Source organism: Peromyscus californicus, unplaced genomic scaffold (genome assembly GCF_007827085.1).
Source record: "Peromyscus californicus insignis strain IS unplaced genomic scaffold, ASM782708v3 Scaffold_23__1_contigs__length_62951481, whole genome shotgun sequence".
NCBI classification, from domain to species: domain Eukaryota; kingdom Metazoa; phylum Chordata; class Mammalia; order Rodentia; family Cricetidae; genus Peromyscus; species Peromyscus californicus.
The window spans coordinates 37460069-37484278 of NW_026294534.1; the positions used below are offsets into that span (position 1 = coordinate 37460069).

General features: G+C 41.7%; 1 protein-coding gene across 9 annotated transcripts in view; it reads right to left on the reverse strand.

Moving 5' to 3' along the window:
* Positions 1–12: 12 nt before the first annotated feature.
* The window catches only part of Primpol (primase and DNA directed polymerase), a 34143-nt gene continuing 9945 nt past the window's right edge, over positions 13–24210 (reverse strand). For 8 of the 9 annotated variants that reach the window (XM_052752240.1, XM_052752238.1, XM_052752237.1 and 5 more), the window contains 9 exons: positions 19308–19455; positions 14861–15076; positions 13952–14114; positions 11350–11438; positions 8882–8971; positions 8696–8804; positions 3924–4006; positions 3785–3831; positions 13–792 (listed from right to left, as the gene is read on the reverse strand). In XM_052752240.1, the coding sequence (XP_052608200.1) occupies positions 538–792; positions 3785–3831; positions 3924–4006; positions 8696–8804; positions 8882–8971; positions 11350–11438; positions 13952–14114; positions 14861–15076; positions 19308–19455 (1200 nt within the window). In that variant the 3' untranslated portion in view covers positions 13–537. The remainder of the gene's footprint in view (positions 793–3784; positions 3832–3923; positions 4007–8695; positions 8805–8881; positions 8972–11349; positions 11439–13951; positions 14115–14860; positions 15077–19307; positions 19456–24210) is intronic. The other variant, XM_052752241.1, reaches the window with a different exon arrangement.

Sequence of the window (24210 nt, forward strand, 5' to 3'; positions counted from 1 at the left end):
GCCCCCTGCTGCCATCTCTTGAAACTGCACTCTTGATAACCAAACTTCCGTTCTGATAATAAGTGTGCCTACTCATCAGAATTTATTACCATTTGTCATCCAAACTAAATTACACCAGTTCAACTGTCTAACGGTTTCAGAAGCCATAGTTATAGTTCTGATTATTGTTAATAAATTTCAGTCTCTTGACATGTTAGTCATCATGAGGCATAGAGTTTTAACCTATAATAAGCTTTTTAATGATGTCAATGCAAGCATGGAATAATTTTGATTAGGAGCAGTTACTGAAGTATGTCAAAGCTAATCTTCAATAAAACTGGCTCAGGTAAAAAGCAAATTATTAGAAAATCAAGTGATACAACAGTTGCTATAAACAGGTTTAGTCATAAGCTAATATAATTTGATTTTTTTAGTGTTGGGGATTAAATGCAGGGCCTTCTACCCTTGAGCTATAGCCCCGCCCTAATTTAACACTTATGTCATCAACTCTCAGGCTTCAGGCAAACTGTACCCTCGTTAGGTAAGTTCTATGCATAGTTAGCTACTCTGTAATGCTTCTACAATTAGTTCATCGGGAATATCGTCCATCGCACTCTTGTAACCCAGAAGACTCTTGTCTGCAGCATCAGCAAATTCAACATCTTCTGTAGCTTCCAGGAAGCAGACATCATCTTTGTCATCCCAGTCAGCATCAGAAAACTGGCCGGGTGACAGGTTACTGGATGGTGGGTTTTGAGAATTCTTGGTCAGTGAGTTGCTGGTTTCATCTGCTTCATCAGAAGTGAACTCCTCCTTTATTTTGGTGGAAAAGGGAAGTAGGATAGAGGAATAAAGATTAGCAGAATATGTGACTTCACTACACACTCCAAATATGTTGAGTTAAGGTATGAAGTAATAACCAGTTTTTCAAAGTCAAATGGCATGCTAGATTCCTGTTGTCAAGAACCGTCCCCATGGGGCAGGTAAGTTAGCTCAAACATGGTTGCTTTTGTAGTGTAGACATACTTGAAACGCCAGGCTGAAACTGCCTGTAGTTCATGGCAGATGCATTTCAATATCCCCAGAAGGGGTACAGCAAAGGTAGATGTAAATTCCTAATGGGAAGATAGGCTAGCTGGAGACAAGCTGGAAAATACATTTCCTTTCTTCCTCCCCCCCCCTTTCTTTCTTTCTTTCTTTTCTTCCTTCCTTCTCTTTTCTTTCTTTCTTTCTTTTTCTTTCTTTCTTCCTTTCTTTTTTCCTTTCCCTTCCCTTCCCTTCCCTTTCCCTTTCCCTTTCCCTTCCTTTCCCTTTCTCTTTCTCCCTTTCCCTTTCTCCCTTTCTCTTTCCCTTTCCTTTCCTTTTTGAGACAGGGTTTCTCTCTGTATAACAGTCCTGGCTGGTTGGAACTCACTCTGTAGACCAGGCTGGCCTCGAACTCAGAGATCTGCCTGCCTCTGCCTCTGCTGGGATTAAAGGCATGTGCCACCACCGCCTGGTGAAAATACATTTCTAAGTTAACAAAAATCATTCCCTAGAATCTATGTAAAAAAATGTAATCCCAGTGCTAGAGAGGTAGAGAGAGATGGATCCTTGGAGCTTGGTGGCCATCCATCCAAACCTCCTGAGTGAATACCAACCCAGTCAGAAGCTGTCTCAAAACAGGACAAAACAAAAAGGCTCCTGAGGGAAAGAATCAAAATTGTCCCTCTGGCCTGTATGTGTGTGTTCATGTATGTGCATGAGCACACACAAATGCACATCTATATATACATGTGTATAAAGATGTATATATATAAAGATGAGGGGTAAATGGCAATGTTAACTGTTCACTTGAAAGACATTTCTAGAGTTATTTTTAAATAATAAACATTTAAGTTATGCTCAAATAATGGTAATATTGTACACCAAGAATACTTTCATTTGGCATTTTGGGGGTATTAGAAAAGAAAAAAATGCCACCAAAACCAGTCACCAAAATAAATGAGTGACTGGGAATGTAGCCCGGGGGAGAGCACTTGCTTCCCATGGATGAGGCTGCAGGTTCACTTCCAGCACTGCAAAAGAAATGAAACCACTCAAAACCAAACAAGATGATACATTGCCCTTTCAGAAGATAGTTTAGGATTTTAACCTGTTCCTAGTTATTTCTAGCACTTGTAAACCTAGCAGTCTGCGGGAGAGGGTCTGCCTGTCAGTTCTTTATGGCCAGCTCACGGCATTTTCCCTTTAAACCTGGATGCTGGGTCTGCAGAGATGGCTCAGTGGTTAAGAGGCTGCCTTTCCAGAGGACCCGGGTTCAGTCCCCACCACACACATGGTGCCTCACAACCACCTGTAACTAGAGTTCCAGCGAACTTGCTTTCTTCTGCTTCTTTGGGTACCAAGCACACATGTGGTGCATAGACATACAGGCAATCAAAACACTCATATACATAAAATAAATGTTTTCAGAAGAGATTTTAAACGTAGGTTTCAAAGGATGCCAGTTTTTTAGGATATAAATATAAGTACTTGTTCAGCTTGTAGCAGGTCATTTATTTTAACCAGGGCAATCTGAAAGAAGGTGTTGATAGATGTGGGTGAAAATAAAAATTTAAAAAATTGTAAATAATACATGACAAAAATATTAAGATGTCATAGGAAAATGGACACACATTCCTAAGAGGAACAGAAGAACCTAAAAAGAACACAGCTTCATTAATAAGTACAAATGGAAAGTGACCTGGCACCTGTCTCCAGGCTGGTGATGACTGGACTCTCAGCAGTGCTGGCTAACTTAGCAGCAGGTGCTTTCATCAACATCTGTTCAACATCTGTACAGTCTCAATTCCTAGGATTTCTTTTTTTTGTTGTTAAGACTTTTTTGTTTGTTTTTTCGAGACAGGGTTTCTCTGTGTAGCTTTGCGCCTTTCCTGGATCTCGCTCTGTAGACCAGGCTGACCTCGAACTCACAAAGATCCGCCTGCCTCTGCCTCCCAAGTGCTGGGATTAAAGGCGTGTGCCACCACCTCCCGGCTAATTCCTAGGATTTCATGGAGCAATTTGGCAATAGCTAGTAATGAAAATGTTTCTGATACTTCAGAGAAGAAACCTATCCATGCATTACAACTTTGGAAATAAAGTGAGCACACACAAGTGTAAACAATGGAAGATTTATGCTAAAACCTTTGCATCAGTTTGGCCAAATTATGTGTGAAGGTTTTTACCTTTTTGCTTTTTTTTTTAAATTTTTTTTTTAAATATTTGTGTGTGTGCCAAATGCATGCAGGAGCTTGTGGAGGTCAGAAGAGGGCACTGGATCCCATGGAACTGGACTTGTGAGTCACCATGTGGGTGCTAAGAACTGAACCCGGTTATTCTACAAGAGCAGTAAGTGCTCTTCAACATGAACCATCCAGTCCAACCCACCTTTGCTTTTTATGTTTTTTCTTTCTAACACTAAATAAATCATTTGAATTAAACATTGGTTTGGCAAGCTAATATAATAAACAAAACCAAAATGTGTATTCCCTTTGACACAGTTCTACAGATAGAAATCCAACTTACAGATACTGTTGGTCAAACAGACACTAAGACAAGCACCTTGGTTTATTCTATAAAGCAAATGTTAGAAACTTCTTATATGCCTGGACTAAATTGATTACTCACTTTATTACCTAGCGGTCCATCTTATGAGAGGCCCTAAGGTGGGAAGATGATTAACATGTCCCACAGTGAACACAAGTGCCTCACATTGGACTGGATAATGTTCATAGTTCACTTATGCTATGTACCAAAACACAAGGCCAAGAGCTACACTCACCTCTTTCAGAAGAAACAGGAGACTTACTTCAGTGGGTAATGGGAAACCTGAATCAAAAAGATGGAATATTTTTAGGTGGATGTCTAATTTTCACTTTATGAAATGAATATAAAATTCACTATAAAAATTAATAACTCACAGTTAGATTTGAAGTTTTGTGCTTTACATACAGGGTCATGGCATTTTTGATACCAAACTTCATTTTTCAGGTCAACCAGAATCCTTTATGTATAAAGAAAAGAAAGCATTAATATCCATACTGTATAGAAAATAAAGTTCAGATATATGCCATTTGCCAGAGATGTGCCTATGACTTAAAAGATGGAGAAAGCTTAAAAAGCTAAAGGATGAAAATAAACATGTCTAATCAAAAGAAAACCGGGTGCTAAGAAAACACAGGGGCTAGCTGAGAAGGACCCATGAGGAAGTGCTTATGCCCAAGGCTCTGAGTTCCACCCTCGGAACCCACATGAAAACAAACCAGGAGGAGGCTAGGGAGTTGGCTCAGTGGGGAAGACCTGAGTCCAGATCCCAAGAACCCACATAAAAACTGGAGGCACATCTGTAACCCTTGTGGGGATGGGGAACCTGGGAAGAGGGAATGCAGGAAGATCCTGGGAGCTTGCCAGCCAGCCAGCCTAGCCCAAATGGCGAGCTCCAGGTTGAGCAAGGTATTCTATCTCAAAAAACAAGATGGAAGGCGTAGAGGAAGACACCTGATGATAATCTGTAGTCTGCACATATATATGCATGGATGAGGGCACCTGCACACATAAACACAGAAAACACACAATACACACGCATGCATTTTTTAAAAGGCCACAAGTGGTGGCCCACTTGTGATCCCAGTGGTGGATGTGGAGACAAGCAGATCTTCGGGACTCACTGACCAGCCAGACTTGTCTAATTGGTGAGCTCTAGGCCAGTGAGAGACCCTCTTAAAAACTTTTGTCTTCTGACTTCCACACATGTGCACTTACCTGCATGTGCACATATCAATATATACACTACACAAATGGACTTCTGAACAGGAAAAAAAAAAAAAGCAGGACATTTCTCTAGGAAGATCCAGAAGTTTCCAAGTTATAGCCACCAAAATAATATAGCTTCAAAATACACAAGCAAGAGTGGACAACATGCCAGGTGTGGTGGCACACACCTTTAATCCCAGCACTCAGAGGCAGAGGCAGGGGGATCTCTGTGAGTTCAAGGCCAGCCTGGTCTACAAAGCAAGTTCCAGGACAGCCAGGGCTGTTACACAGAGAAACCCTGCCTTGAAAAACCAACCAAACAAGAGTGACCAGCACTGTGAGGATGACATATCTCTTCACAGAGGTCAGCACAGACAGGGAGTGTGGAGTGTTCAGTCACAAACAGGAAGTCTGTATCTCATTTCCTATCCAAGGCTCAGGGACTGTTTAGAAGAGGGGGTGGAAACACTAAGAGCTGGAGGTCAGGAAGACTGCTGCAAAACATTGTCTTCTGGACATGAAGGACCATTACTCTTGTGAATGCACAGCAGCTGTGGTTGCCTGCACGAAACTTGCACAAGATCAGCTAGTCAATAGTCAATCATGGAGTCGGCACCCCTAGATGAGGGATGCGGACAGTTGATGGCTTCTGGAGGAGGGAAGAGTCAGTTTTCTTTAAGGGTGTAGCTCTTGGTAGGTCAACTACACTCCAGCAGATGACCCCAAACTCAGAAACATATGGGAAGGCGGGAAGGTGGGGGTTGATCTGGAAGGATTTTGGAAAGGAATTAGTATGAATATGATTGATTATAATACATTGTGTAAGGATGGGTGCACATATGCACTGAACGAGACTGAGGCAGCATGCTCAGGGCCTGACCGGTTCTGCACCAGATGGGATCCTAGAGCTGAAAGAAGTGGACATGTGCTCCCATCCCTAACCCAGAAGCTATCACCAATTGATGACCACTCACAAATGAAAATTTACTTTTCTCCAAGGAAGTTTCAAAGAGGAAACAAAGCACTCTTAAGATAGGCTGCATGCCCAGCAGTAGATGGTCAATAGAAAATGAACTCAACAGCGTCTTTGGAGGTTCCTTGTCTCATAATGTCATGTCAGGGCTTTTCCTCCTTTTTTAAATTTTTTTCTTATCTTTTATTTTTGTTTTATTTATATATTTTTCTCTCTTTTTATCCTAAGTGGCATTTTGAAAGATGGACCCCAAAGGGAGTGACACTATTAGAAGGTGTGGTTTGTTGGAGGAAGTGTGTCACTGGGATGGGCTTTGAGGTCTCTTTTGCTCAAGCTTTCCTCAGTGTGACAATCAGTTGACTTCCTGTTGCCTGCACGAAGTAGCACTCTCAGCTCCAATACTACGTCTGCCTGCACGCCACCATACTCACCATCATGATGATAATGGACTGAACCTCTGAAACTGTAAGTGAGTCACCCCAATTAAATGCTTTCTTTATACGAGTTGCCATGGTCAGGGTGTCTCTTCACAGCAATAAAATCCTAACTAAGACACCCTACATGTATATTTTTTCCATATGGCTTCTAGTTTAGTGTTTTTATGGGATTTCTGAGTGTGCAAATGGGTCTCTGCATCTACATCTGTTTCCTGTGCCTTTTCTTGTCCTCTCTTCCTTCTGTTAGTTGGTTTTGTCCTATTCCGATGTGTTTTTGTTTTATCTTATTTTATTTTATTATTATCCCTTACCTATTTGTTTTTCTAATGAGAGACAGAAAGGGGTCAATCCAGAAGAGAGGGAGATGGGGATAAACTGGGAGGAGCAAAGGGAGGAAAAACCATAATCAGGATATATTAAGGGAGGGGGGAAAAACCTATTTTCAATAAAAGGAAAAAAAGAAAAATACACTTTTTTTTTTTTTTTTTTTTGAGACAGGGTTTCTCTGTAGCTTTGATGCCTGTCCTGGAACTCACTCTGTAGCCCAGGCTGGCCTCGAACTCACAGAGATCCGCCTGCCTCTGCCTCCCAAGTGCTGGGATTAAAGGCATGTGCCACCACTGCCCAGCATACACATTTATTTGTAAAAAGAAAAAATAAACATTGTATGAACTTCTCAAATTCTTTGATAAGGATTTGATAAAACATTGTCTTCTCTTAGAAATCGACAGAAAATTAACCACCAAAGTATCAGTAGAGATGCAGAAAATATGAACAGAACAATATCAGTGCAGCTCACAAACTCTGTCTAATAGGCACAGATGAAGAGGCTCTTTGAAATCACGTGCAAACCACTAATGAAGACTGACTCCATGCTAGCTGTACTCGGAGCATCCTCAAATGTAAAAGGACTGGTCTGAGGGCTGCAGAGATGACTTAGTATTAGCGAGGGCTCACTGCTCAGGCAGAGGACCCAGTTCAGTCTGAAGCGCCCACATCAGCTGGCTCACAACTTCCTGTGACTCCAGTTTCAGAGGATCCTTTACCCTCTAAGGGCACTTGCATGCCCATGATGCACATAAATTCACACAGAAATAAACACAGAAATAAAAATAAATAAATCTTTAAAAAAAGAAGTAGATGCATTAGTTTGGGCTGGAGAGATGGCTCAGCAGTGCAGAGCACGTGCAGCTCTTGCAGAGGACCCAGGTTTGGTGCCAACACCACATGACAGCTCACAACTGTCCGTAACTCCAGTTCCAGGGAGGCCGATGCCTTCTGGACTCCACAGGCACCAGGCACATATGTGGTACACACATACTTAGCAGGCAAACACTCAAAGTAAAAATGACTAAATCTTCAAATGACTTGGTTTATATATAACACATTCTCTAACCACAAGGCCAATTTTGCAAATAAAAAGGTGGCTAGTAGAAACCCATAATTTAAAAATAAAAACGTGTCTAAATAACCAATAGCTTCAGTGGATATAATGGAAATTTAAAATGTGTGGGCCTGAGTGTAACCAAAAATACTACATTATTATGTGAAAAGCAGCTAAAGTGATCTTTACAGGGAAATTTATAGTTTTTATACCTTATGTTACAAAAGAAAAATGACTAATGACACCCTGGAAAATGAACAATAAAATACAAGAAATAGTAAAAGGAAAACCTAAAAAAAATTCAAAGATTAATTAAATTATTGCAAAATTGGTAAGGCAGATACAAATACTATTAGGCAGTAAATGCAACACATACTAAAACTAAGATTATGAATGTTTCCCAGCAGCTTTGGCAACTTGGGTAAGATAGACAAATCTTAAAAAAAAAAAAAAACGTAGATGCATTAGTTTGGGCTGGAGGACGGCTGCGCAGTTCAGAGTATGTGCAGCTCCTGCTGCCAACACCACACGACAGCTCACAACTGTCCGTAACTCCAGTTCCAGGGAGGCCGATGCCTCCACAGGCACCAGTGAAATATGCCAAACTAAGCAGACTTCAAAATCAGGAGGAAACTCGACAGTCTTAACTAATGAAAATAAAACCTGAAGCATTTTTTTACATAGTGTTAAATCTCCCCACAGGGAACTGAACCTGGGTCCTCTGCAAGAGCAGCCAGTGCTAAGTATATAGTTTTTACACCTTATACAGGACATACATTTACACATTGTAAAAATGATTTTATATTGTCAACATTGTTTTTTAAATTATAAGTATTTTAAATATATGTTAAAGGCACACAAACCATTAATAAACAATATTACTTCCATAATATTATTACTTTTGTGGGCTACACATTATAAAAATGATTTTATATTGTCAACATTGTTTCTAAAATTATAAGTATTTTCAATATATGTTAAAGGCACACAAGCCATTAATAAACAACATTACTTCCATAATATTATTACTTTTGTGGGCTATACATTATAAAAATGATTTTATATTGTCAACATTGTTTCTAAAATTATAAGTATTTTCAATATATGTTAAAGGCGCACAAGCCATTAATAAACAACATTACTTACATAATATTATTACTTTTGTGAGCTCTTCCAATGTTTTCACACCAGCGGTATTTGCAAATATCATAAACGAGTAATTCTTCTGGGAAAAAGTAGCTCCAACGCCGAATTCCTGAAATGCAAAGGTTGCTGCTCAAGGAACTATCTCTCTGTCGTGTAAGAATTACTAAAAAGTAAGCCAAGCTTTACCTCCTTTGACGTCGTGTTTATTCACCAAAGAAAGAACAAACTGGTCAACTTCAGGATACGGGGAGCACTGAAAACCTTCAATGGACTCGACTGCAACAGAGAGAAGTATGTACAAACGAGAACAGTTAAATGCTGAAAAAATACTGATCAAACTATGATCTCATGCAGTTAAGGGTCTTTCCACCCTCATCTGCAGCTGCCTTACTCTCAGTTCTTGGGCTCTTGCTGTGCCAGAAGGAGGCAGTTAAGACTGAAACTTCAACGAGGTCAAATGCTGCCTAGTTTTTCTAAAAAGACAAAGAGGAAAGGTAGACCCTCAGCCCAGAAGTGGAGAGGAAGGGTGGACCCTCAGCCCAGAAGTGGAGAGGAAGGGTAGACCCTCAGCCCAGAAGTGGAGAGGAAGGATGGACCCTCAGCCCAGAAGTGGAGAGGAAGGGTAGACCCTCAGCCCAGAAGTGGAGAGGAAAGGTAGACCCTCAGCCCAGAAGTGGAGAGGAAGGGTGGACCCTCAGCCCAGAAGTGGCACCACAGGTCTCCTGGCTGAGCCTGGGTGTTGCCTCCAGCTGGCCTGACTCCTACTTCAGCCTTGATGTTTTGCTGTTAAACACAAATGGTGCCACAGGACTTCAGTACATAGATACTGAGGCCATTCTGAGGTCACAAGGATTCAAGACAAAAATAGACCTCTCTGCCGTCTTGTCTGAGCAGGGAGAAAGCGTGAACACCCGAACTACAAAAATGCCCAGACACTACTATCCTGACTACCACAAGCAGCTGTTCTGCTTTACCAAGTATAGTGGTGTAAGTCTCCCTCCAAGATGCCTCCTCCTAGGAAAGATTTCAACACCTTACGAGATACACCAAGGACTTCCATCACCTCAGGGAATAGGAAATCATGAACTCAATTTGTGTTTCCTGGGTCTCTCACTGGAGGGCACTAACAACTTTATTTTATATCTAAGAATCTACTGTCATAATTTAGGATGATCTGTTCACAAATTCATTTAGGGTTTTTTTGGTTGTTCTGTTTTGGTTTTTCATTTTTTTCGAGACAGGGTTTCTCTGTGTAGCTTTGGAGCCTATCCTGAATCTCACTTTGTAGACCAGACTGGACTCACAGAGATTCTCCTGCCTCTGCCTCCCGAGTGCTGGGATTAAAGGCGTGTGCCACCACCGCCCGGCTCATTTAGGTTTTAATGACAGGAAAATCTAGTTTTCTTAAAATGAAGTTGTAATTTCACTTAAAATAGTTAAATATATAACTGGAGACATTTTGGGAAATATTTCAGTGTAGAAATGAGAAAAAACTCCCAGACAATGTCTAGAAATATATCTTAAACAATCAGAAGAAATAAATACAGGAAATATTGCCCATGTTTTTTAACAGGCTTGTAATCATATAATGTGTGTGTGTGTCTGTGTGTGTATATGTGTGTGTGTATGTGTTGTGTTGTTGTTGTTGTTGTGGCAACAGGGGACCTATTGAACCCAGGGCAAGCGCTCGATACTCGTAATTTTAGAGCCTACTTTTTCTCTTACCATCATCCTCAGTGGGCGTCTTCCACATTATACAGGCCTTACAAATCTAAACTTTGTGGTTATGGAGTATGTCATCCAATTCTGTTGTATACTTAGGTTGGAGTTTTTCACTATTCTGATGATATACCAACATATGTGAATAAAAGTATTTATTGGAGGCTTTATATAAGAAACTTTAGAAACTTTAAAAAACCCTATATGTTCTTCCGTACAGGAATGGGCAAAATACGACAAAGTCATCCGTGGAACACTTTTGCAGGAGTGCAGAGTCAAACAGGAAACTACGGTAGTAGTTACCCGTAATTTTAAAAAATACACTCATTTAGTGTGTGTGTGTGTGTGTGTGTGTGTGTGTGTGTGTGTGTGTGTGCATCACAGACTGAGTGTGGAGGACACAGCCTAAGTTGTGGGAGTCAGTTCTTGACTTTCACGTGGGACGTGGGTCCCGGACTGAATTTGGGTTGTGAGACTTGGTGGCAAACGCTTTTAGCTGCTGAGCCCTCTCCGCAGTCCACCTGTCTGTGTGTGGACAGAGGGGAGGGCGGGGCGGAGAGACGGCTCGGGGGTTCCTCCAGCCTCCACAGGCCTCAGACCTGCACACGGTTTGCACAGACAAACGTGCAGGCAAAACATCCACCATGAAAACACTTCTTAAAAAAATGGGGTGACAGATTATGTGGTCAAATCTTGATGTGCTTGTTCTATATCAAGTGCATTATTTATATAGTCTCTAAATACCACAGAATAAAAATCAGGTCTTTTAACTAATAAACACCCATGAAATTTTTTATAGTATGTCCAACCTGGTTAGGAATCCAGAAGAACTAGTTTTAAAGTGATCAGCGGATATGGGTACTTAAAATGTAAGATTTTCAAAGCAAAACAGATTTGAGGTCCCTAAACTGGAACGTGAAATTGTTTACAGTTACCTGACGTGCCGGTGCTGTTAAAATACTCAGCCCGCTTTCTTTTAGGCTGAGGCGTGTCACATGTGAGAATCCGTAACGTGTCTGAGAACCTAAAGAGAACGTGTGAAAGAAATAAAGTAACATCGCGTTAGAATTATCGTAAGATGACCAGAGAGAGGAAGCAGTCCCACGTGCCTTCACTGTTACCGCCCAAGGTGCCAGTCTTACCTCATCATGTAAGATTACGCCAATTAGAAATAGTTCCTGGGGGCTGCAGAGATGGTTAAGAGCACTGGCTGCTCTTCCAGGGGACCAGGGTTCGACTCCCAGCACCCACATGATAGCTCACACCTGTGTGTAACTCCAGAAGCAGGGCTTCTGACACCCTCACACAGACATGCATGCAGGTAAAACACCAATGCACATAAAATGCAACAGAAAAAGAGACAAACAAACAAAGAAACCCTTTCCTTTAAACAGTCATTTGGGGAGTGTTTAAAATAATTTCTTTACAGAGTAATCCAAGGCTTCTAGGGAACTGAAATGATCGAAAGCATAGTTCTACTCCCCAACACACAGACCTTTGAACTTTCTGTTAGGATTTGGAAGCTATGAATATGGAAGAAAAGGGTAATGAGAGCACGTGTGTGTGTGTGTGTGTGTGTGTGTGTGTGTGTGTGTGTGTGTGTGTGTGACCAAAATTCACACTAACCACGGAGAACTTGGCCTTCCTTCCACTCCAGAAGAGAAATGCCTAGCCTTCCCGTGGCTGTGCAAAGCACGGGCTAGGGGTCCTAGGAGGGGCACCTCTCGCTGTGAGGCCGCACTGCAACTACCCAGGAGTCAGACCTGCACTGCTGCACCACGTCCACAAGTGCAGACACTGCCCCCAACGCATGCGGCCACTGTTGCGGCAGGTTATGTGAATGTTCCATATTTAATTCAACAACGGGAAGGGAGGCCATTATTCCCACTTTAAAAGTCTTTGGTCTGTGGTGGTGCACGCCTTTAATCCCAGCACCCGGGAGGCAGAAGCAGATGGATCTGAGTTCAAGGCCACCCTGGTCTACAGAGTGGGTTCCAGGACAGTCAGGGCTACAAGTCTTTGATCTTACTTTTGAGAAGTATCAAAGGAACCCAAACAAAATAGAGATATGTGGTGAGAGGGAATGTATCTTCCCACTACACATAACTTTTCCTAGAGAAACATCCTTAAATATTTATTCCTTTTTTGTTTGTTTGTTTGTTGACAGGTTTCTCGCTGTAGCCCGGGCTGTCCTGGAATTTGCTCTGTAGACCAGGCTGTCCTTGAACTCAGAGATCTGCCTGCCTCTGTCTCCTGAGTACTGGAATTAAAGTCACGTGCCACCTACACCCAACTTAATATTTATTCTTAAAATTAATTTCTACAGAATTTTTTTCTTAAAAAGTTTTGGGGAGATACAGAGGCAGGTGGATTTCTGTGAATTTGAGGCCATCTTGGTTTATATAGTGAATTCCAGGCCCACCAGATTATACAGTGAGTCTCTGTCTTAAAAAACAAAAAACCCCCAAAGCAAAACCTTTTGAGGAAGGTAAAGGGCAAAAACAACACAGTAAGTTGATGTGGTTTAGTCTAGTTGTTAACTACTTTTGTTTGTTTTAGGGCTTTGCTTGTGTTTGCTGGTTTGGGGGGCAGGGTGATGATGAAGGGTTAACACATGGCTTCATGTAGTCTGGCTGGCCTTGAACTCATGGCTTCATGTAGTCTGGCTGGCCTTGAACTCATGGCTTCATGTAGTCTGGCTGGCCTTGAACTCATGGCTTCATGTAATCTGGCTGGCCTTGAACTCACTATGTAACCAATGGTGATCCTGAGCTCTTTGTCCTTACATGTCCACTCCCTGGGAGCGAGGATTACAGACAGGTCTGGGTACTAGCCACATTCTGAGCTGACCAAACTGCCACTCCAGTAAAAGTGGAATGGGTGACCAATACATAGAAACCTAATGTGTAACAACAGACCTGACAATAAGGCATGCCATTGGAGGACGGGAGCTCATAGCATTAAAAGTTTTACTTATGATTGCTGGCAAACTATTAACTTGGCAAATATTTGTGATAGGATGGTGATTAGAAAAAAAATCACGTGACATAACCATATGAGCAATGATCCCAGTCAAAACACATTTTCTGGGGCTTGGTGCAGTGGATCAAATACAGGGCCTTGAGTACTCCAGGCAAGCGCTATAACCATGAGCTAGCTATACCCAAGGCAAGAAAGGTTTTGATTAGGGAGCTCTGTAAGTTCTAAATGTATATGTGTGTATGTGGAAAGAAATTGAGACAGTGGTAATCATACTGTCAAACACAATGCAAATATCATTATTTTCTACTTTATAAAGTGATAATTTTAGACTAACTGGAATTTTAGAATACATTAAATATAATCATAAAAAAGATATAAAGAGGAAGTTGAATTGTTAGAAACATTTCTTGCTATTATTTTTCAGATATAGGGATACGAGACTTTTAAAAACAAACTTTCTTTTTCTGAAGGCAGAATCCATTTACACGATTCACGTTTTAGCAATCTGCAGTGCTGTTTACATGAACACATGATGGTTAACTCTGCTCTACAGACCTGACATTGCTCACCAGGGATGACAGGAAATACTGGTTTTCCTCAGAAATGTCCTTCGACTGTTCTGGAATAAATCTATTATCTTCAGCAACCTCCAAAGCCACACATTTTCCTATCTTGGATGATTGATACAGTCGAAAGTTTCTGTTTCTTGTATAAACTCCTACATCAAAAATTAATTTTAAAAATGAATCCATGTTTCCATGATTAGTTTTGTGGTCAGTAAATATTATGTTTCTGCAGAATTTCTAGAAAAGACGATTCTTTCTCATATACAAAATTAAAGCAATATACAAATTAAGATAAGCTGATTTAAGATGAGAGAAGGCCCCAGGCAGAGAGCTAACCAAATGATTCTGGAACAGCAGCTCTTCAAAGGAGAGCCAACAGGAGAACGGGACAAAGTGCCAGGAATAACATTTGTGACTGACAGCCGCCCCAGAGCTGGGGCAGAACACCCCAGAGAAAGGGAGACACCAAAATCTAAAAACAAACAACAGAGTATCTATAACAAATCTAACAAAAGGTGTGTACGATTTCTATGCAGACAATTATAAAACATGGCAAGAAATGAGGAAACACTAAAGAAACGGGGGACCCTATCATGTATCAGTACTAGCCCAAGAAATGAAAGCCAGAATGAACAACAGAACAGACCACAGTCTGAAATAGGTGCAGACTCTGGATTGATGGCAAATGGTCCTGCTGAGCAGTGGGGAATGATAGCCATTTCCAACAAATGGTGCTGAGGTAATGGGGTACCACAAAGTAAAAGATGAATCTTGACGTTTTCACTCAACAAGCGAAAACCCATTCCAAAGGGATTACAGAACCTAAGCATAGCCCAAGCAGGCACCGGCTTGCCTTTTACAAAGGACTCAGGCCGCTGATGGTGCTGATGTTACTTACCTAAATCTACAAAAAGACACTTTTCCCCCATGTTATTCTTCACAACTAAAAACGAAAGATCAGGGCTGTGCTGCTCCCAGGCCTCTGAAATCTCTTGTTTTAGTGGTACATCTGAAAAACAGGAAGCTTCATGGCCCGCTGCCTCTGGAATCTTATCTTCATCTTCCTTGGTAATTAAGTGAAGAGCAGGTTGCAAAATTCTTCTCACAAAATTACCTAAGAAGAAAAAGTTGTAAGACTCCAATCTGATCTTATTTTCTCTAGACTGTAACTTATGTCTAGATGCATATCTACAAACAACAGTTTTATGCACTGAAGCTTCTCCCAAGTGATTGCTATAAACTGCAGTCCGTCTCCTCTGCCACCTCCTTCCACTTGTGTGATGTTTTATGTTTTCGGCGCCCACTGGCCCGGGAGGGCGTCAGCTGTAAACACATCATTGACATGTTGCCAGTAGCGACCAGAGCCTAACGTGCCGCCAGCAGGAATGTCCACTTTGGCTACTCCACATGGAGCGGAATGACTGAAGGACTAGGACACCAACGCAGAGACAGGGACAGCACACAGAGGGTCTGCCACATGCCCCCGGAGATGGCAGCTTGGCCAAGTCTCATGGGTTCGTCCTCTCCCATTCAGCTGCCACCCATGCCCCAAGAACCCTCACGTCGAGAGTCCCAAGGCTGTTTCCAACCACACATCTCCCTCAAACATCTGGAATTAATTCACAGATTTTGTATTTCATCTCCCTAAGACTGGAATCCATGAATCCTGCACTCTGGAAAATCGGTGAGACAACTGAACTTCTTCAAATTCACACGGACTGTTTACACCACATAACCAAGCATTAACTCAGCTATTACGCTGTTGTGTATATAAAACTGCATACACAAAATAATGCAAGAAAACCTCCTCTAGACTGTAAATCGGGGCTTAACTACTTTAAATATGAAAGAAGCTTGAAACTACATGTCATAATACACACATGCTTTACACTCAAAATCTTCTTTCTCTAAACAAGACTTTCCGATGCCAAGAAACAAATACAAGTTGTTTTGCTTTTTTGAGGCAGGGTCTTGCTAAGCAGCCCCAAGATGCCCTTGAACTTGGGATCATCCTGCCTTGGCCTCCTTCATTCTAGGACTACAGGCCTGTGTCACCATGACTGATACACGTTTAGCATCTTAAAAGAAATTAGAACTGGATATGGAGGCACATGCATGCTACCCCAGCTCGTAGGAACCAGTCAGGAGCCAGTTTGAGGCCAGCAAGGGCTACATAGCAAGACTGTCTCAAACAAACAAAACGGGGGAGCTGGAGACACGGCTCAGCAGTGGAGAGTGCTTCCTGCTCTTCCAGAGGACCAGAACTCAGTTCTCAGCGCCCTTGTCAGGCAGCTCACAACTGGTACAACTCCAGCTTCTGGGGATCTGACACCTTCCTCCAGCCTCCCAGGCACCTGCACTCGTGTGGCACAGGTACACACACACACACACACACACACACACTAAACACAAATAAGTACATAAATAGGGTAGCATTAGAACATTAAAAGGAAAGCAAAGGCTTAAAAGACACAAGATGAAAAAATAACAGAGGTGTGATTATTTCCAGAAGGAAAAAGAGCAGGTAACACGGGTTAACAAGATACAGTGTATCGAAGGACTAGGAAACAATATAAACATAAATCGATGGAGCTGACTTTCCTGGAAACTTCAGATTCCATCTGCCTAGCCCCGATAATAAGAGCAGTGAGAAGTGGACCGCCAAAATGGTCTCACGGGCAGTACTGAGGCAGCCGGGCCTTTGACCCTGGGCGGGAAGCTAACATGGCAGGAGGAGATGGCAGGCAGCCAGCCTGAGTGTTAGCACTCTGGCTGCCGGAGCCCAGCCTGCTGTGTCCCTCTCTTCTCTCATCTGTGGTGGAAGCGCCCAGTACAGATGAAGTTCTCTAATCGCTTCCATTTGACCCAGTTCCCCTTTCTGCAAGGCTGGTAACAGGAACTTGAAGTCTCACAAAGAGGAACACCACGAAAGGGGAAAGAAGGGGGAAAGGTGGACTAACTTGTACTGCACTGGATTGCATTCTGGCTGGAGAGACTGCCTGGGATGATAGCCTGTTTGCCAAGTCTGACTGCTCTCGCTGTGGCTACGCTCTGTGAGAGCAAAGGCTTTCTTACTCTCGTCTGTACGATGAAATTCTACCCCCAAACTCAGACATAACATGATCTGCTTTCAGAAGCTATCTGCCGCAGAGGCTGCTGGGTACTAGCAACTACCCATTGTCCTCTAGCTAGACAGACTCTCAACATGCAGCCTTCCGTCAGCAGTCACAGGGCAGACTGTGAGGAGTGAGCCTGAAGAAAGAGTTCCTCAGGACTGTTGTCAGACTCTGCTTATCATCCGTGCACTCACTCAGCAAACAGCTGTCAAATGCCCACTTCCATTTGTTATTGCTGTAAGTATTCGAAATATTATTAATAACAATATTAATACATGCTGAACAATGAAAACGGGAAATAAACAACAGTTCCTGCCACTAAGAAACAGTAAGCAGAACTGGGAGGTGGCTCCATGTGTAAAGTACTTGCAGCATTAGCCTGAGGCCCTGAGTTCAGGTTCCCAGAAACTACAGAAAACATAGGAAAGGGCAAGCATGGCTGTGCCATCTGTAACTTTGGTGCTGGGGAGCAGAAACAGGCAGAGAGATCCTGGGGGCCTGCTGGCCAGCCAGCCTAGCTGAAACGGCAATCTTCAGGGTCCTATCATAGAGCAATAATGTGGGAAAGTAACCGAGGAAGACATCCTCATGCTACCTCTGGCCTCTACATGTGCCCACGAGGGTGAGTGCACCTGCACACACACGTGGACATGCTTACAACATACCCACACATGTGTGCACACTACACAGAATGGAGATAAGAAAACAGGAAACCACCCTAGGAAGTGGTGGGAAATGCTTTCACGTAGTAACACTGGATGCTGCAACCCGGAACACTGGCCTTTCAAATCTTAGAGTTGGCCCGACAGAACAGCTCCTCAGATGGTCTCAGATGTTCATATCTTGATTGACCATCCGAACTGGAGTTCAGAGCAGCAACAAAGAGTATGAAGGCCCACGCACTAGGGTAATGTGCTGGGGTGGGAACTAAGTTACGGATGGAGTGGAGAGAGGAGGTCAGGGTACAGTGAATCTCACTGCGCAAGTGGGTGCAGTTTTCCCCGAGGGCAAAGAATGACCCCTGAAGAGTCTGAGGTGCACGGTGCTATCATCACACCACTCTAGCTAGCTGACCAAATAATCAGGTGGAGATCTACCGAGGTTGAAGACCACACCAACATGTGCACTGGATGGGGGTGACTGACGCCACTCAATGACAGACATCACAGGAGGAGCAAGGTCTTTAGAGAGGGAGCTTGGGAAGGACATGTTGAGTGGAAATGTTGGTGGGACGCTGCTGCAGGAACCTGGTGTCTAGAACAATCTGGGCTAAATATAAAGATCCTAGTCATCTATGTGGATGATAATCATGGCCACGACAGTGGGTGATCAGGAAAGGCGCTGACAGAGTGGATAAAGGCTGACCCATCACCCAGCCTGCAATTACTGACAGCAAAGGGATGAGAGGAAGAGTCAGGCTGAGCCAACCAACACGGGAGGTGAGGAGCGAGCACTCTAGCTCGCCATGACCCAGCACTTCTCCAACCCAGCACGAGCTTTATGCCAGTCCTTCAGTGACCGTGCTCACACCTCTTATTCCAGGTGGCTGTGAAGTCACGGGACACTTGTACCCCTGAAATGGGTTGCCTATTACAAGAACGTTAGCCAGCTCCTTAAGCCTAAGGCTACTATTGCTTTGATGAACACCAGGACTTCTGGTTCTCTTTAAACTTAGATTAGGTGTTCCCACCTGGCCTATTTGCATGTTCTCTGGCTGACTTCACTTTATATTCTGGCCTTCATTTGTCCGAGGGCAAATACTCTGCTTACACCTTCAGGTGTATGCATCCCAACGTCACGGCAGCTCTAAAGTTCTTGTGGACAATAAGCCCTTCTTCATATGACCAAGGGCCCAAGCCTCCAAACTAAGGCTAATTTATGGCTGAAGCAAAGGTCAAAAATACTGATATTAGATATCACAGATAGGACCTCTCCTGACTTACCAGAAAACTGCCAAGGAATCCGTTGAAACAGAAACCAACAGTATCAGGCTATGCACACTCATCTCCGCGTGTATGGTTAGAGGTACTAATGCCGCCGATATCCTGAGTAGGTCAAACTCCCTGGACTAGAACAGCAGGTCAAGAGCTAAGGCCAATCATGAACACTCACTGCATCTTTCTAGAATAGGTAAGCAACCATAAAGGGCAGGAAGTACCTAGAAAACCTGAAGAGGAGAAGGAAAATACAAGTTTTTACTATAACTAAGATCTTTTAAAAGGTACTCACCAACATGAATGTTATCTTTAAATGCCACATCATGGAGCTGAAATATTAGATGTCGGCTAAATTTTTCTTCAGTGCTGGAATCCAAGTTGAACACATCTTCAGCTGAGCAGTGAACACTGTATAACTCCTCAAGTGCTTTACAAACATGCTAAAAATACAAGCACATGCAAATAATGTACGGTTTTGATTTTAGATTTCTCTACCAGCAATCCAAATACCTTGTTACAAATTGGATGACTGATCATCAGAACATTTGCATTAGAGCAGCCTTGCCAATTTACTTATAAGTTTAAATACATCACTTAAAATTATTAAATGTTTATGACAAAAATGTATAGGCAGGGCCAGAGCAATGGCTCAGGGGCTAAGGTGCCTACTCTCCCAGAAGTCCTGGTTTCAATTCCAGCACCCACATGGCAGCTCACAACCGTGTTCCTCCATTCTAAGAGCTCCAATATCTTCATCTGTCTTCTGGGTACCGGCATGCACTTGATACACAAACATACCTTCAGGTAAATCACCCATACACATAAAGTTCTAAAAGTAATTTTTAAAAATTTCTCTTAGGGCTGGAGAGATGGCTCAGCAGTTAAAAGCATTCACTGCTCTTTCAGAGAACCCAGGTTTGATTCACAGCACATACATATATGTTAGCTCATAATAACATGTAACCCCAGTTCCAGGAAATCCGCTTCCCTCTTCTTTTTTTTTCTTTTTTTAAAGATTTATTTATTTATTATGTATACAGCATGTATGCCAGCAGTCCAGAAGAGGGCACCAGATCTCATTTCAGATGGTTGTGAGCCACCATGTGGTTGCTGGGAATTGAACTCAGGACCTCTGGAAGAGCAGCCAGTGTTTTTAACCTCTGAGCCATCTCTCCAGCCCCGCTTCCCTCTTCTAACCCCTGTAGGTACCAGGATCACAGATAGACATGTAGGCAAAAGTACCCAAACACATTTAAAAAATAAAAATAAAAATTCATATGCTCTCAAGACTGAAGAAGACTCTTAAAGGTCAAACAATTTAATTTATACACGCATCTCCTCTAAAACTAGAGTAAAAAGCTCCTTGTTAAGTTTCTCCTAAAATACCAGCTGTCTTAGTTGGGGTTTCTGTTGCTATGATAAAACATCATGACCAAAACCACCTCGGGGAAGAGAGGGTTTATGTCTTCTTACAGCTCGTAGTGCACCATCCCAGGAAGTCAGGGCAGGAACGGGTGCAGTGGTCATGGAGAAAGGCTGCTCCGGCTTATTCCTCATCAGCCTACTTTCTTATACCTTCCAGGACCACCTGCCCACGGGTGCCAATGCCCCACAGTGAGCTGGGCCCATCTACATCAGTCATTAAAAGAAGAAAATGGCCCAGAGGTCAGTTGGAGAGGGCATCTTTTCAGTTGAGTTTTCCTCTTCCCAAATGACTCTGGCTAACGTCAGGCTGACAAAACACTAGCCAGCACAGTAGCTGAAAGTTATCATCGCTAGTTCTAGTCCTTTTATAACTTCAATTATTAGAACATTTCTCACTCCTGTTGAACCTACATCTACCTCTAAGAACACAGCCTGAAAGCGCGTGGCTTAGGAGACCAAGATTTGGAAAGTGCCAAGTTTGAGTTTGGCCCTGCCACTCACTGATCTTATTGCTATGATCAAATCTAACCCTGGCATTTCTCAGCCGTGAGAACTAGTAAATGGTAAATAGCACCTAACTTTTGGAGTATGGTAAGGAGTAATGAGAACAAGAGATTACGGAGTTAGCACAGTGCTGCACACGGGTAAGTGCTTAAGAGCATTGCCTGTGGAGCTCGAGACAAGTCATTTCTCTCTGGTCACTGTCAGTGTTCTCATCTGCAAAATGAAGAACTAACTACCATCGAGTTAGCAAAAACGTTTGCCAACCACTTACATATCTAATAGTTACACAGAAAGTTACACCCGCTGCCAATGGTTTCATATTACTAGATTCCTATTATGAATTCATAATTACTTCCTATCGGTCCCACCATCTGAGCTTACTTCCCTTTAGTAAGCTCTCACTTTCTCAGCGGTCTCCCTCAGTCTGTTCATCTATGTCAAGCATTCCTGGATATCTCTCTGAAGTACTCACATAGCTGCAGCTTCACACCAACTTATACCATTTTGGTATCTGCTCCCTCTGTATTACAGACAGGGAGCAGACCCTGGCCTACCCATTGTCTACTGACTACAATGAAGACACAGCAGTGTGAGTCAACTTGAACAATGTGCTTCAGGCAATAATTCGGGAAAAAATAACGCAGCAAGCTTAGTTTTTAATACAATACAGTCACACTAGATATTATATGAGCAATAGATAAGTTTCCATCTTCTTTAAGATGCTTTTTTGTTTGTTTTTCAAGACAGAGTTTCTCTGTGTAGCTCTGGTGACACAGAACTCCCTTTGTAGAGCAGGCTGGCCTCAAACTCAAATTGCTGCCTGCCTTTGCCTCCTGGGTACTGGAATTAAAGGCGTGCCCACCCAGCCTTGTTTAAGCTATTCTTTTCTATGGCAGCTAACTCAATCCTAATTTATTATTCTTTGTTAGATTAAGCAGTCTATAATGTCAGAAACCATGTCTCTGGCTCACCATTTCATTCCTGTAGTCCACGTACAGAGCCATACTCAGTAGATGCTGAAAAGTTTTTGGTATTTGAATAAACTTCTGTGCTTTAAAGTTACAGAGAGTAAATTTAGTGGCTCTTTAGTTTTATCAACCTTCCCTAAATTATACCTTCCCTAAATTATACTTCCCAAGTTAAACTGTAAACAGAATTATAGTTATCTCTGAAACTACACTATGAGACTTGGAGGTTAAAAAAACATGATTACTTAAGCAATCTGCATTACTGACAAAATGTATTAACACTAGAAGTCATCCTCATTGGTAGGAGTGGCTTTATTGAAATGTATCAGTTAAGTCATTGAGCCCAAAGTTGTCCACAGTTATTAAACAGTTATTTATTAACTATCTGTTCATTTAAAGATAAGAACTAATCGAATTTGATGGGTGTGGTGGTGCATACCTGTAATCCAAGCACTTAACTGGGAGATAGAGGCAGGAGGATCAGAGGTTGAGGGTTTTCTATGGCTACATAGTAAGGTGGAGGCCCCTTTGACGTATATGTGAGCTTGCTTTAGCCAGCAAGATGGCTGTGAGTAAAGGCACCTGGTGCTATGTGGGATGACCTGAGCTTGATTCCCAGGCCCTACATGGTGGAAGGCAAGAACCAGCTCCTGCAAGGTGTCCTCTCACATCCCCATGTGAACTGTGGCGCATGCATGCCGAAACACAACAAACAAGTAATGCTTACATGTAAAAAGAAAACAACAAATAGCCAACCTAATTTAAGCTCCATGAGATTCAAAACATATTTTCTAGATTATGAAGTGATTATGTGCAAATAAACTAAAATGAAATTCATTTTAATATAATTACAAACAGTTATATTTAAACAATACTAATACAAACTGCTCTATCAAATAGTAAACATGTTAAATAAAATTGTTACACAATTTTGAAGTTAGATTTCTATAATGTCCTCCACATTTTCCTGATATAGATTAGTTCTTCAATGGTTATATAGAGAAGATGTAAAGAATTAAGAGGAAAAAAAAATTCAACCCTTAGGTGATCTTTTTGTGTTTATTAAATCTGTTACATAGGAGTTTTATCCTCTGTTTATTACATTAGGGATATTTCTACTTTCCAACACATTGTAGCACTTTGTTTAATAGTAGCAATAGGTTTAAGTAGAAATGAAAGCCTCTGAATCTTAGTTCTCTGTAACCCATCTATGTAAGAAATCCTACATTAGACTGTTGAACTGTATCACATAACCAGGAAAAAGAGTCAATCCTGATGAATTATAACAAACATAAAGTCAAAAACTCAGCCAGTGGCTCACACCTGCAATCACAGCACTCCAGAGTCAAAGTGTGGAAGAGAGTCTACGTTTCAGGACAGCATACACAACACACACACAAAAACCAACCAACCACCACCAACAAAAGCCCATACACTTCACCAGCTACAATGAAACAGGGCATTTAAGTTTACTTTTGAGTGTTCAGTGGCTATAAAACAATGTTTCGTTTGGAGAATTAAGGAGGATGTTACATATGTTTATTCTGCTTCAAAGTCAGAATGTTTGCATATTTAACTTAAAGTCAATATGCAAAGATCCGATGAAATTAGCAGACCTCCTTTAGCAAAAACATTTGAATTGAGATGGACTTTCAAGTCACAAAATTATTTTTCATAAAATTATCATATGGTTAACATTCAAAAGAAAAAATGTTAAAACTTACTCTGAGGCCAAATGGTCACTGCAACTTTCACACAATTTATGCAAAACAATCTTAAGTTTTTAAAAACAGATGTCAATGTGTAAGTCCATATAATTCCTTTTTACTGATACAGCCAAATAAAAAAATAAAGATTAGCACTACACCCTTTTCTTAGATGAAAACAGACGTAACTATATGTAGTCTAGGTTTGGTCAGTTTCCATTTGTAGAATCCAAGTATGTTCTGTCTCTGAGTCTTAATTTTTTCATCCATAAAGGCGCAGATACAATTTCAAAATTCCCACCAGTTCAAAACTTCTGATACTACTTTTAGTCAAAATTTCCCTGAATTTCAAATCAATGCCCAATTTCAACAGTGAAATTTGCTTTACCTGGCTTTTGCTACAGGTAAGTATACTGGAAGTCGAAGAATTAAAACGTAGGTCAAAACAGAAAATTATCACACTGTCATTTATTTTAGCTTTTAAAATTAGATATAGTAATATTTTTTTAAAAATATAAGCATTAATTGAATTTTCATTTTGTTTTATTATTTACTCACAGAAAATGTTGTCAAAAGGAATACCAAAAAAAAA